The 14,527-nt window shown below is 32.6% G+C and overlaps 1 protein-coding gene across 1 annotated transcript; it reads left to right on the top strand.

Moving 5' to 3' along the window:
- Positions 1-5,798: 5,798 nt before the first annotated feature.
- Prp4k (Pre-mRNA processing factor 4 kinase) lies at positions 5,799-14,323 on the top strand. Its single transcript, XM_008201559.3, has 7 exons — positions 5,799-5,981; positions 6,043-7,183; positions 10,426-10,719; positions 10,770-11,002; positions 11,058-11,326; positions 11,385-11,761; positions 13,930-14,323. The coding sequence occupies exons 1-7, from the start codon at positions 5,971-5,973 to the stop codon at positions 14,131-14,133; spliced, it is 2,529 nt and encodes an 842-aa protein (XP_008199781.1). The 5' UTR covers positions 5,799-5,970; the 3' UTR covers positions 14,134-14,323.
- The last annotated feature ends 204 nt before the right edge of the window (positions 14,324-14,527 follow it).

Genomic DNA, 14,527 nt, shown 5'->3' with positions numbered 1-14,527 from the left:
ACCTTTGAAATACCGGAAGCAGGGAAGATTTTTCGAAACTTTTGCGCAATATTTGATAAGAAAACAATAGTTTTAACACACTTTTTCACGTTATAAAATCACTGGAAACACCACCACCATCATGGCGTCGCCGCCGTCTAATCAAAGGACCCACTGTTTATTGTTACCAATATATTACAATAAAAAAACACTAAAAAATTTTAGGTAAGGGGGTGCATGTTTGTTTAAAGAATAATTATGTTTTTTAGGGCCGGGGGCAAGTACCCGCAGGGGGCACGCGTGGCTGCAAAGAAACAATTTCGAAAGGATAGGTACATGGTCAAAGCTAGATCAAAGATTATTTTTCTTTCCTAATGAAAAATGGACAAGTCTGCGTACCACTCGAGCCAAATATCGATATTTTATCCAAGGATTTGAACGAATTTTATTTAGCTACATCTAGTAGATACATACCTTGAGTTTTTGACCCGTCTTTTAATTATTTTTTGCCAAACTTGCGTTTTTTTAGATTCAACTCAGCTTTTCCACACTAATAACGAAACCAAGAGTGATTTACTTTAGAATTCATCGTTCAAATCTCAAAAAAAACACACTCGAAATTTGTGGCATATCGTGTCTTGGAATTCCTCTTTATCGTCGTGTGGTGAGAGGTGTTTCCAAATATGAAAACGTTGAATGGTCTGTGACTTTTGAGAAGATTCAAATTGTGGATAAGTTTCACAAAATTGAAAATAAAACTCGCTATACTTTCCTTACAGGGTTTTGGGTCGATTAGGAATGAAGTAGAGAAGAATTGACCAGAAGTTGTCAAAAAGATTTTTGCTTTAAAACCGAATTTTTACTCTTATGGGGCGAATTTTGAATAAGTTCGTCTCTTGGTGGTGGTGGTGGTGGTGGTGGTGGGAAGAGGGCTTCAAGGTAGGGGCACTTGGTGGTACCTAGTCCCTTAGTTTTGCTCTTAGCGACATCCAGAAACACACACATTGCTCTAGCTCTAGCCGAAACAGAAATTCTTAACCCTGTCAAATTAGATAAATTACTAGAAACTTAGATTTTTTAAACGCATCCTTTGCACTTAGGTGGAGCAACCTTATCGCGATTTCTAATTAAATAAAAAAATATTGCATTTTACATGCCTGACTGTACGTTCGAAAGATATCTCCCGTAATTTTTTGGTAATTTTTCACTTGCAGATAAAAATAATAATAAAAAAAATTAATTTTCGACCAAAAAATCAAATTCTAAATTTTATACTAAACCACGCGTATTCACTTCAGATAATTGTTTACGAAATTAGCGAAGAAAAATACTAATCAGATTTTGAATCAAACGCACTTTTACATTTTAACTTTAAAAATTATTTTTATTTATGAGTTGCTACTTGTGGCGTCGTAAATTTAGGTGACAATGTGAACTGTAATTGGGGTAAGATTGTAAAAGATTTCGTTGGAATATTTCAATGCAAGCATCAGTTTTATTGCAAGACTGTAAATAAGAGGCTTCAAAAAGGTCGGCTACTGGTAAGTGATCCCTTTGTTGGCAAATTATACCATATTCTAATAAATCACGCATCTGGTTTGCGTCTAAATAAAAAAGACCGATTATTTCACCAACCAAGTAAAAATTTATAATTCTGATACCAGCGTTCGATGGGCTAGCAGGTAAGGATTCATTTGGTCTAAAAATTTTGTAGTTAAATTAACAGTTAGTGCCCAAAAACTCACAAAACTGCTACGACTTTATTTATTAACAAAAAAATTTAATAAAAATCGAGAATGGTCCTTATCAATGTACAGGCTGGTGTGTAAAATTTCAGGATTTTTATTTCATTAGAAGTCGCGATTCCAAGGATTGGAGGCTAGCTCGAAGAGGGGGAGTGGGTTAAAGCTGGCATTTTTTGTTTTTTTTTAAAAAAAGGAAGCGTTTTTAAAAAATCTCAACTCTCTTGGAATTTTTTCGCCGATCGCACAGTAGGTCAGATTGAGATCACAGAGGGAATTAATTATGAAGGTTACAAAAAATAATTTATAATAACAAGATTATGTAGGTACTTTTAACAACATTACACAACTTATAACTTTTGTAGACATACTAATATAAAAACATATTTGCTTTCGGAAAAATCTGAGCCTATAGTTATAGAATTTAAAGAAGTATTTATTTTGGAAGTTTGTTTGTGAAATATTTTTCACATCATGGAGGTCATCCTCTGAAAATTAACTCAACACTTATTTCTTGGTAAATTTTTTAGTTTTAGCTACTCGTTGAATAATTTGAGGAATTGTGGTTTTGGATTTTAAAAAACAAGATAAAAGTTTAAAGGGCAGTTAGGGGCGCTTGAATTTAAAAGTAAATTAAAATAAAGTAAAATTAAAACCCCTATTTTGCTTAGTGTGAAAGTTGTAACACTTCTGCATTTTTAAATACACAACTAAATAATTGTGGTGTACTTAACAAAACAATAATTTCACAATATATAAAATTGCAAATTAATATTACAGAGTAAAATTTTTTAAACAAACGTATCGTTTTATATTTTTTTATGCTTGAAATACTGTTTTCAGTAAAACAGGAATACAAAAAACTATGTATTTTGGAAAACAATTTATCAACGAGTCTCGTACAGCGCACAGGTAGAATATTGCTTTGATACTCTGTCAGTTTAGATTGGCGTAATGCGGACGTTTGTTTTTAAGTAATTTCTAAGTACTTAATGTGTACTTTTATATTAATAATATGATTTTTAAAGAATAATTAAAAATTGATTTTCTTAATTATTTCGCGCTACGATTTCAATCCGGACCACTGTGGATCGTGTTATTTTTGTCTAATTTGACTAGGCTATCTGGTAACAATAGGAAAACACTGTTAATTCTTTCCCGAGTTTCCACAAAAACTAAAAGTCGTAGAAGACTTTTAGTTTTTCGTACTAATGCTGACAAAAATCAGTCAATTAATTTCCATATTCCAAGAGGAAAAAAAACGGTATAGGCACCGCGGGGATAACTGGATTTTATAAATCTCGGGCAACTTAAAATCTCGGGTTTGAGATCCTTGATCTTAACTGTTGTCTTTATTATAAACATCTTCATTATACCCTTGGTAGATAAAATACTATTCTATCATGTTTAGCAGGCCAAATATAAAATATTTTTACAGACTACGCAATAAAAAAATAAAAACGAACTTTTTCACACCCAAAATGACAAAATAACATGCTAGTTGCCAGAAAACCAAAGGTGTCCATTTTGAGCATTAAACACAATTCGACTTACAAAATTGGTTTTTATTTTTTTATTACATAACAGACTTTCAAAATCATCCAAAAACAAATAGCTTATTTGATAGAAATAACAAACCCTGTTCTAGCTCAGTTTCTCTAAAAATGCAAGATAGATCTGAAAATTAAATAAAATGTAATGTCACCAAACATGCACTGGACTTTTAAATGTCTCTTATTTTCTAGGATATTTTCTAAAAAAATCAGTCTGTATTTATTTAAGCTTTATTTCTTTGTTTTTTCAAAAAACGTAGCTATTTTTACACTTTTTTCTGTAATATTACCTTGTCGCTGAATTTTTTCAAAAATTTTTCTGAATTTTGAACTATTCAAATTTTTCTACCATTATTTATCGTAAATTTTTTTTAATATGAATTGAAACCACTAAAAATTTCTTAAAACTCATTAACCAAACAATCATGAACTTAAGAGAAAACATACGACGAAAAATTGAAACTAGATCAATTGATTTAAAAAAAATGCAACCCGTCTATTTACTAGCCAAGTTTTTTTAAACAAAATTAAGATTTTTGGCCGCTCTTAATATTTTGCCGCCCTGGGCTATAGCCCATTTAGCCCATATGTAAATGTGCCCCTGTCTCCTTTAATGTTAGTATCTTTTCTTATCAATTCAGTCTTCCCATTAATGACCTTTGTATACTCCTATATTTATTTTTTTTTTCTTTGAGAAAAAGTTGACATCTCTTATCATTACTTATACGCTTTATTTTATAACAATGTAAACATATTTTGAGTCTTTAATTTGTATATTAGTTAATTAATATTTAATTCTTTTTAATTAGAAATAGAAATAGTTGTCAAAGTGGTACTGACAGAAACTGCCAAATAATTTCATGAATGCCCAAACTTTTTTAAATTCCACAGTGAAGAAAATGTATTCTAAGACCCCTTAAATTCGGAACTGTTTATGATTCATTCTGGATCTGGAATCTATTCACTAAACTGAACTGCAACAGTTCCTAAAACTTAAAACAGAATCCCCGCCTTATCGTATGCCAGTCTTTAAGTTTTTCAAATTGTCCGTTATTTCTGTGTTATTTTGCGGACGATTCTGAGCCCAATCTAATTCTCCGTTAGGGAGTAACTTTTCAGCACTCGAGTGTTGTTAGAGCGACTAAATTAGGCCAAAAGTTGTGCCCATTTGTGATTATAGTTGCATGACGTTTTTTTTAATAATTTTGGATTTTTTTTTACAAAAAGTCAGTAATATTTATGGTTCGATGAAAGTAAACATGATTGTTAATTGCACTAGCGGCTAGCCCCTGCCGGTCTACAAATGTTCGCTCAGTCGAAATGTTGCGAGCGAGGTCGGAACAGTACGAACGGAGACCATAACGGACTTCTCATTTCAGCTGGGCATATTGGAATAGTGGTTTTTATGGAAATATGTTGCGCGTGGCTGGGGCTTCGCCCCAGTTAACTAAAAGGAAACAAACCCCACGACCAATTAAACTCGAAAACGTGGAACTCGAAACGTGGAATAGTGTTTTTTTATGGAGCTAGGGTGGCGTACAGTTCATAAACATAAACACTATTCCACGTTTCGAGTTCCACGTTTTCGAGTTTAATTGGTCGTGGGGTTTGTTTGCTTTTAGTTAATTGGGGCGAAGCCCCAGCCACGCGCAACATATTTCCATAAAAACCACTATTCCAATATGCCCAGCTGAAATGAGAAGTCCGTTATGGTCTCCGTTCGTACTGTTCCGACCTCGCTCGCAACATTTCGACTGAGCGAACATTTGTAGACCGGCAGGGGCTAGCCGCTAGTGTTAATTGCTTTCATCGCGAACAGACGCCTCATAAATAAAATCAGTATTTTGCGGTTTAAAAGTTATATTAAATATGCAATGTATTTTCAACTAATTTAGTAGCACATTGTTCTTATTTCACTATTATTATTTCAGTGAGTCCGTTAAAGACGGTAACAGAAGAAGAGGCCTCAAAGCCAGGTGTATGCATTTTCCTTTTTTTTACGTTATTCTTGCTGGACAAATTAGTTATTAATTTGACTAATAATTAGAGCTATCCTTAAAATTTGTAATGTGTATTGCTGGTTGCATTTTATAGGCGTAAAATTATGTTTCAACATTTTGTAACGTAATATTTGTAATATGAATCTATACTATTGTGTTACGCTTAGGTTTGACCATTTCTCTTATTTATTCTCTGTTTCCAAGCTTATGGAAATGCCAACGTCCCCTTTCTGTGGTATTTATAAATTACTCATGCACTTTAATGCGACTTTAGCATTTCCGTAGTTTTGAAACAGAGAATATCGCATTTTCATTTTTTAGAGAAAAATATAGGACAAATTGGGATTTTCTGTAAAAGCACAGCTATAAGAAAAAAAATCTATGTTAAATTGAAACATAGAGTACCTCAAGTACAAACTACCACGTGTATAATCTTTTTTATTGAAATTTGCAGTTTTGTGCAACTTGTGTCGAGTAAATCAACAGTTTTTGTGAAATTTTCTTTACAATGTTTCCATTTTCCCGCCGAAAGCGCCAACGCTCCCTCTGTAAACAATAGCCGGCATTAACTGCGACTCCATCACCGTTGGCCTGGCGATTCGATATTCCGATGTTATTCCTAGGTTATTTTTGAAATAAAATTACCACTAATCAGCCACTAATTTGCCATTTCGATCACATTTCCCCGCCACCGGAATGGACACCGAGTAAGTACCACGTCCCCACCGCCCCCAATCCGCCAATCTCTCATCTAACCTTAATTCGCAGACCCAAAGGTGAAGTCCAGCCGCCCGCCACCAAGCCCACCTCCGCCAGCCCCCCTAAGAAAAAACACAAGAAAGACCACAAACACAAACACAAAAAGCACGTCACCGAAAAACTAGATAAAACTAAAAAGACCAAGAAACGCAAAAAGCACAAACACAACAAACAAAGGGACATGTCGGAAGACAGGCTTTCGACAAAAAGTGACAAACTAGATCGGTATACCCCCGAATTATCGCCTAAGTCAGCAACTGCAGTATGTAAGAAAAATGTTAATCATATTATTAATGGTAAATCTTTGTCAGGGACCCCAAAAAACAAGGACCCGCTTAAAACTGACACTGATGAGGTTGTTGCTTTTGTGGCGCGCGGTCTCACCGACACGCACTCGCTGGAGGTGATCTCCTCCGAGAGCGAGGACGGCGTGCCGGAGACAGAGTGCGATAGCGACGCGATCGACGTCAACGTCATCGAGGCCGACATGGACCTGGAGGAGCTCATGAAGCAGAAGGAGCTGCTCCAGGCCGAGATCGCCAAAGCGGAGCTCGAAACGACCAAAAAGAACGGAAAAGACCCGAAAATTGTTGACGAAATCATCCTCTTGGACGATTCGAGCAACGACGGGGACGTGGTGGTGCCTGTGAAGAAGCCCAAAAGGTCCCACAGCAGAGAGCGCAGAGTCGTCATTGAGCGCAAAGAGCATCCAAGAGAGGATGTGCGAAGGCATAGAGACGACAAACACAAAGTGTACGAGAGATACGGGCGAGATAATTATCACAGGACCAACCACAGGAAAAGTCCCGAGCGGAGGGAGAGGTCCAGGTCGCATATTTATGACAGGGATAAGCGACATGTGAGAGATCACAGGTCGAGGGAGAGACATAGATCGCGGGATCGGCGATATGATCATAAGGATTATTATCATCGGGATTATCACAGGAATGATACGAGGAAGGCGAAGGAGAGGCATAGAGGGAATAGGGGTGAGAAGCAGGATAAGTACAAGGACTCCCTGAGTGAGGGACAGAAGCATGGGGTTAGCAGTGATAGCGATATTGATGTTAATATCGATCTGGTGGACGATGAAGAAGATGAGCAGAAGATTATTGAGAAGAGGAGGAAGCAAAGGGAAGAGTTGTTGAAGGTAAGTTTTGAAAAAATGTCATAATTGTACAATCTGAACTTGTTTGTTATGTTTGAAAAAATCAATAAATAAAGGAAAATTTAAAAATAATAAAATATAATAAAAAAATGCTTGAATATGTATTTTTTTAACTGTACTATTCTGAGTTTCTTTTTGTTAAAAGTATTTTTTGTTGTAAAAGAATTGGAGATTTGATCAGTTTAAAAGGGAAAACACTTGAAAAGATTCAAAAAATATTAGTTCGAAGAATTTTCTAACTGTACATGAAAAATATATGTTCAATATCATGAGACTAATTTTTGAATGTTTATTTTTCGAAGATTTTGTTATGTAACATCTAATATTTTAGTATCGTTATTTCGACTATTATAATTATAACTATTAGTATATTAAGGGAGGAAAAACATGGATTCTCTCCCGAAATTGAGAAAATGCGACTTTTTTTCAGTGTTATACATTTTATTACATAGCTGAGTTTGTACACCATAAAACTTTACAGCAAATAATCGTGCTAATGTGGGGGTCTAAAGATATTTACGATATTGGTCGGTCCATCTGAAAGATTTTACATGCTGAATGATTTGCTTGAAGGATTTTCAGTTTGGGGTAATCAAAATAAAATTTTATGGTGTTCAAACTAAACTTTTCAACAATACTTATGATTTTTTCGGCGTTTTTACCAAGAATACCGTTTTTCACCAAGGAGAATGCAAGAGAAAAATACTTTTCTTTCTCGGTAGGAAATGACGTGCTTTCGTGGGGTATTTGGAGGGTGGAAAATGATTTTAATCGAAATGGCAAAAAATAGTTGGAGCATTTTTTGTGTCTTTCTGATTGATAAACTAATACAATCTCATGGAAAAAATGTATTCTAATTGGAATATTACTGTTCAAAACATAATTATTTGGCCCTTCAGCTTCATTAATTATCATGATCTGCCTTTTAATCCAAATTAAAAAACTGATAAAGCCTACTCTAATTATAAATTCAAATGATCACGCAGTATTACAATTTTGAAAATGCTTTTTAAATTATTTCGATATACATTGACTTACTTACTCCTTATAACAAAAAAGATAACATAATCAATAAAGTATAAACACTCTCGGGTATCTAACGTTAAACATAGGATCGTTTATCCAGAATAAAGGCAAAATGGGATTACAAACAACAGTATCGGGCAACATACGTATGAATTAGTGTCAAAAAACACATCATGAACATTCTTACGAGACGATAACAGTGATAATTGATAAACCTAAAGAATTATTTCTGTTATAAAAAATGTTGAATTTGAAGCAAATTATATGAAGTTGTGGTTATTGTCATCCGAAAAATTGTTTGTTTTGTGTTTACTTGCCCTTTTTTATTACAAGGAAGTGTAGACAAATTCTGAAAAAAATTACATGCAAAGAAAGAGAAAAATTTTATTTCTGTGATTATTAATTTTGTAGAAATACAGTAAAATATACTTTTAAATGTTGAAAATAACTTAATTAGTTCAAAAAGAGTGGTCTTTTTCAGTGTTTAATCACGTGTTTGAGTCTTTAGGTAACTTTTTGACTCAGCTTTCTGGAAGATTTTGCTAAATCGGGCAATAAAAGAATCTCTAAATAATTTGGATGGTGAAATTTTCGCAATTATTTTTTGTTTTTTTGGGCCATTTATTACCTTTTTTAATCTAAAAACAAAAACTGTTAGTTAGGTCAAAAACTGTGTAATTTTTACATTTTTTTGCGCATTTAAGCAAGTGCTTGAACTGAAAATTCAAGTTCTGCCACAGTTTTAAACATTTTGCTATTAGATACGTATTTACTTGGAGGAATTTCAGCAAAAATAAACATATTGGGTGGAAAGTGTTATTATTTTTTAATTTCCTGTTCATTTTCTGTGGATATTTATGAAATTTTAATAGTTTTGGTAGTTTTTATGGTTGTCCTTCCATGAACGTAAAATACGCCAAACTGTAACCAAAACACGTGTTATTTTTGCTTTTTTACAAAAAATTAAGTCGAAAATTGATCATATTACTCCAAAAACTGTGTTAGACTTTCTTTTTTTGTTTAAGTCTTTTAAACACTTTTTGAGAAAAGAAATCAGTTCTTTTGAAAATTTTGCTCAACTGTGCACAAAAAAAACAACAAGTGGGAAACTAAAATGGGTTTATTTTTCAACACCTTTTTAACTGAGAAATCGAGAGTTTGCGGTTCAGACTGAAAATGATATTATTTTGCGTTTTTTTTTGAATGGTTTAGCACGTTTTTTAAAACTGAATTCCTTTCTTCGGGTGATTATAAACTAATTTCTCTCTCCATGGGCTAACCAGGAGCACATTTTTGGAACGGAAACGCGATTCCTTATAAAAATTTTGCCAATTTCAATTAGTTTTTCAGTTATTATATTATATTTCTTGTTTTTTCTTTAATTCCATATTTTAAAAACTGTAAATAATTTATGATGGTTTCTCATTTAACGATACTTTGTAACTTCAATATTCAATATTCTGTAAAGTAGTTTTGTGTTAATTTAACTAGATTAGCGTCTAATTACGAGAAAGGCCATTAAGTTAGTTGCTCAGATTCGCGTATTATCTTTAAACAGCGAATATTTTTTAGTCTTCAAATCTTTTAACTCAATTGAATGTTTTTTACTCTGAATTTTTAATTGCAGGTCAACAATAAACCGAAAAATCACCGAATATGTTTTATTTTAATTTATTAATTAGAATACCTAATGTAGTTTTATGCAAAATGATATCATATCACTTAACAATTAGGTGGAAAATGACATAATTGTGTCGTTTTTTAAGTCTTATTGAAATCCTTTTTTTGTTTTTCGAGCGAATTAGCTCGTTGTTCTGTTAGAAATCTAATTCTTATCTTTATTTTTTATGAATTACTAATACAGAACCTCTCTGGTTGGGAGGATTGTTTCAAATTATTGATAATCTGAAACGTTTTAATTCAATCTCTAATTTTATTATGAAAAAATCAGTGCACCTCAGATAAAGTGGAATTAAAGAAAATTAACGGCATACTTCTTGTGAATAATAATGTAGGAAACAAAAATATAAAAACTTATTTAAATTGTTATTGTCACACTGCTTACTAAACAGTGTTTATAACGAAGCTTACTATAACTTTAAATAATTTTAATTTCCTACTTCATTCACATTGTGCGTGGTCACATAAAAAAATATTCAATTGAAATAATTTTTATATTATTTTTTATTTTTTTGTAGCGATTGGGTGGTGTCAGCGAGGATTCAAACACCAACACATCGCTGCCAACATCACCAAAGGAAGAAAAGGAGAGTACAAACGATACTGCACCACCAACCGAGCCCGAAAAACCAGCTCAAGAGAAGACACCAGAGAAGAAAGAAGAACCAGAACCGGAAGAATCACACACTCCACCTCTACTACCCAACATGAAGGTAAAACCAGTCTCAAACGAGAAAGAAAAAGAACCCAAAACCAAGAGACCCAATTGGGACATGTTTGCCGACCAGGACATTTTCAAAGAAGATACAAATGTAATTTTTTGTAACATGTTTTTATGTTTTTTTTAATAATTATTTTCTAGTCCCCTAATACCATCGTTACGAAAGGTGCAGGCGCCGAAAATCCGGCCTTAACCGACAATTGGGACGATGCCGAAGGTTATTACAGGGTCAGAATTGGGGAAATTTTGGATTCAAGATACATGGTGTATGGTTACACTGGACAAGGTGTTTTCAGTAACGTGGTAAGAGCTCGCGACCAAGCCAGATCGAATCTTGATGTTGCAGTCAAAATCATTCGAAATAACGAAATTATGTATGTTACCCGCGTGTTTGTCCAAAATTCATAATTATTTTTTGAACGCTTTCAGGCATAAAACCGGGTTGAAAGAACTGGAAATTTTGAAAAAATTGAACGATGCCGATCCGGAAGACAAGTTGCATTGTTTGCGCTTGATTCGGCACTTTTTCCACAAACAGCATTTATGTATGGTTTTTGAACCGTTGGCGATGAATCTGAGAGAAGTTTTGAAAAAGTATGGAAAAGATGTTGGTTTGCATATTAAAGCCGTCAGAAGCTACACACAGCAGTTGTTGTTGGCCTTGAAGCTGCTCAAAAAGACTGGCATTTTACATGCAGGTATGGAATTTGAGCGTGAGTGTTGTTATTTTCAGTAAATATTTTTTTTTATTTTTAGATATCAAACCAGACAATATATTAGTCAATGAGAGCAAACTTGTGCTCAAACTGTGCGATTTCGGGTCAGCTTCTTACATAAACGATAACGAAATCACACCGTATTTGGTGTCTAGATTTTATAGATCGCCAGAAATCATACTGGGGATTCCATACGATTATGGAATTGATATGTGGTCTGCTGCGTGTACCATTTATGAGCTATACACTGGTAGGATATTATTTTCCGGTAAATCCAACAATCAGATGTTGAAGTTCTTTATGGACGTTAAGGGGAAATTTCCGAATAAAGTGATTCGAAAAGGGGCATTTAGGGATCAACATTTCGACAGTAACTGCAATTTTCTCTACCATGAGATAGATCGAGTTACTGAACGGGTAAGCAAAATAAAATAACCTTAATAATAAAACAATAAATGGCTTTTATTAAGTAATATTATTAAAAAAAGATTTCCCTTATTAAAATATGTTAAAATCATAAGTAAAAGTTGGAGATATTACTAATTTTTAAAGAAAATAAGCATGAAAAATAATATAATATAAGTTGTACCGATTTTGTATCTTTTAGTAAACTGTATCGCTCTGTAGCTGACACCTTGTAATTTGATAAAATACCAATAACCCTTCAGTTTATTTGTACATAAAAAGTTAAAAATACAACAAAAACGTTTCAAAATCGACATTATCTTAAATTTTGTTAGGGATTTCTTCGAAAAAAAAGTTGGGACACGTTTTTCTGAGACAAAAGCAAAATATAATACCAGGATTTGATTTAATATCATTAGCTCTTATGTACTGATGTACAAATAATTTTTTAAAGTATTTGTGAATAAAGTGTTGCTTGGAACCCTGGAAAAATCTTTTCAAAAATGACAAAATTGTCTTTTTGTTTTGGCAAAAAACTCTTGATTGAACTTTTGCCGAACATTGTATATTAATAAAAAAAAAGGAATGTAACACAACAAAAAAAAAGAAAGAATAAAGGACAATCTTAAACATAGAAAACAATACCACAATGAGGAGGGGCAATGTAACTTACACTTATTCCACTTTACCTCCCCAAAATTATAATTATGTTAGTTATTAAAAAATGTCAAATGAAAAAGAAATTGGATAATTAATATAACTAATAACAATTGGCAAAAACAGCAAAAAAATTAAAAATAGAATTAAAAAAAGATTTTTCACAAATCAACTAATTCAAACAAATTATGGATAAAAAATTCTTATTTTTTATTTTATTTATTTATTTCGTATTTCTTAACTGTGACCACTTACTTTTGAGAAATAAATATGTCTTTAAAAATTACTGAAACTAATACTAACTACACAGAAACTAGCGTTTTCTATTAAATATTTTGTTTTTATTTATGCATGTGAATTGTTTCATAGTTTTTCTGTAGTCTTAAGAAGCAAAATGTTGCTTAAAAAGGTTTTGTAGCTTGTCAGTTAATCAGCAATTAATTAATTAATTCCTACATGCAAACCTCGAATTCTATTACGATTAAATGTCAGCTCGTTTTATATGAGTTCAAATGAGTTATACAATGGATAAACTTAATTTATTATATTTTTTTATAGCTACCAACAACTTTCTTTACTGAATTTCTGCACAAAACAAGATAAAAATATCGTTTGTTTTAGAATGTCATTAGAAAGTACGCTAAAAGGCGTGGAATTTTAGCAATTTAGCTTACATTATTCTACGCGAACTGTATAAAAAAAATTAAATACGGTCAGTGGTTTATTTAATTCAGAAAAAAAACCGAAACCTGAAAAAAAGTGGCGATTTAGAGTCGTTTTAAATTTAAGTAACATTTTTGAAAGTTATTTACAGAATACATTCTTCTACTCGGGTAGTAGGAGAGTCTTTAAATGCGATCAGTACCTACTTGAAAACTGAAAAAGGTGTTTTTTAACATTATTTTCCATCAGCAATGAGTGTTAAAAAGAAAATAAAATACCTTTGGCCCTGTAGTAGAAATAAACAAATTAGCATTTCCAATGATTTATATAAATAAGAAATTAGTTTAGCGCGGAAGATTCTCCCCTTTAATATTAATTATTTCATTTCAATTATCAGCGACTGTATAATCATTTTGAAAAAAAAATGTACTTCTAAAGTTGGTTTTCCCGGTGTTTAGGCTTTTTCTAGAATGAAATTTAGTGAGACAAATAACATTCGAATAGTTTATCAATTTTCAACCAACCAAATTCTTTATTTTTTTCTGATAGATGATCATGTTTTTTTTAAGCCAAAAATAAATGGCAACTATTGTTTTGTAATTTTTGCATTTCATTATGTAATGATAATTAGATAATAAACCCAAAATTTTTAAACTTTGTTTCACAAAGTGTTTTACGAAGTTTAAAATTTAAGATATTATTAGTTGGATTATAAGTTTGATGGCAACATCATATTTTCTTAACAGTTGTCATATAATTATTAAAACTTAAATTTTATTGCACTATTTTGATTACTTTTTTTAATTTTAAGTATAACAATTTTTAATCGCCGATTGATAGACGTGTCGTATTTTTTTCAGGAAAAAGTGGTGGTGATGTCCGTTGTTAAAGTGACTCGCGACCTCCAATCCGAGCTGGTGGCAGGTCAGGCTTTGCCCCCGGACCAGCTGCGAAAAGTGACCCAACTGAAGGATATGTTAGAGAAGGCATTGACTATAGATCCTGCCAAAAGGATCAGCTTGAATAATGCGTTAACACATCCGTTTATTCAGGACAAGATTTGAGGGTTGGTCTAGTGAGGTAACCGGACACCGCGAGTAATTTTAATTTTTTTGTTTGTTATTATTTTTCTTTGAATTCTTTAAAAGTCTTGTACTAGACTTATATTTTATTAAAACAAACTGTAGATTAACAATGTTGTACACGAAAATTCATATTGTGGAGTATTTATAAAGTAATAAAATATTGATAAAAGTTTGTCATTTTTGTTACAGAAGTGTGGCGAAATGAGTGTTTGGATAGGAGGTCTTGGTGTAAAGTTCGATAAGGTATTTGGCCTGCGACTGTTATAAAAATTGTGCTCACAATTTTTTCAAAAAATACATTTTGATTTGTAATTTTTTCATCAAAATCAGAATGTATTTTACTGACTTGACCTTTGTTTTCGCAATGACTTTG

The sequence above is a fragment of the Tribolium castaneum genome, chromosome 1, assembly GCF_031307605.1.
Source record: "Tribolium castaneum strain GA2 chromosome 1, icTriCast1.1, whole genome shotgun sequence".
NCBI lineage: Eukaryota > Metazoa > Arthropoda > Insecta > Coleoptera > Tenebrionidae > Tribolium > Tribolium castaneum.
The sequence above is the reverse complement of the archived record's forward strand: the minus strand, read 5'-3'. Positions and strand labels throughout refer to the sequence as shown.

What these genes read in the sequence shown, in the direction of transcription:
- Prp4k (XM_008201559.3), top strand. An exon ending in AAAGGGAAGAGTTGTTGAAG is followed by an intron (nt 7,184 to 10,425) that starts GTAAGTTTTGAA and finishes ATTTTTTTGTAG; the next exon opens with CGATTGGGTGGTGTCAGCGA. An exon ending in TAGATCGAGTTACTGAACGG is followed by an intron (nt 11,762 to 13,929) that starts GTAAGCAAAATA and finishes TATTTTTTTCAG; the next exon opens with GAAAAAGTGGTGGTGATGTC.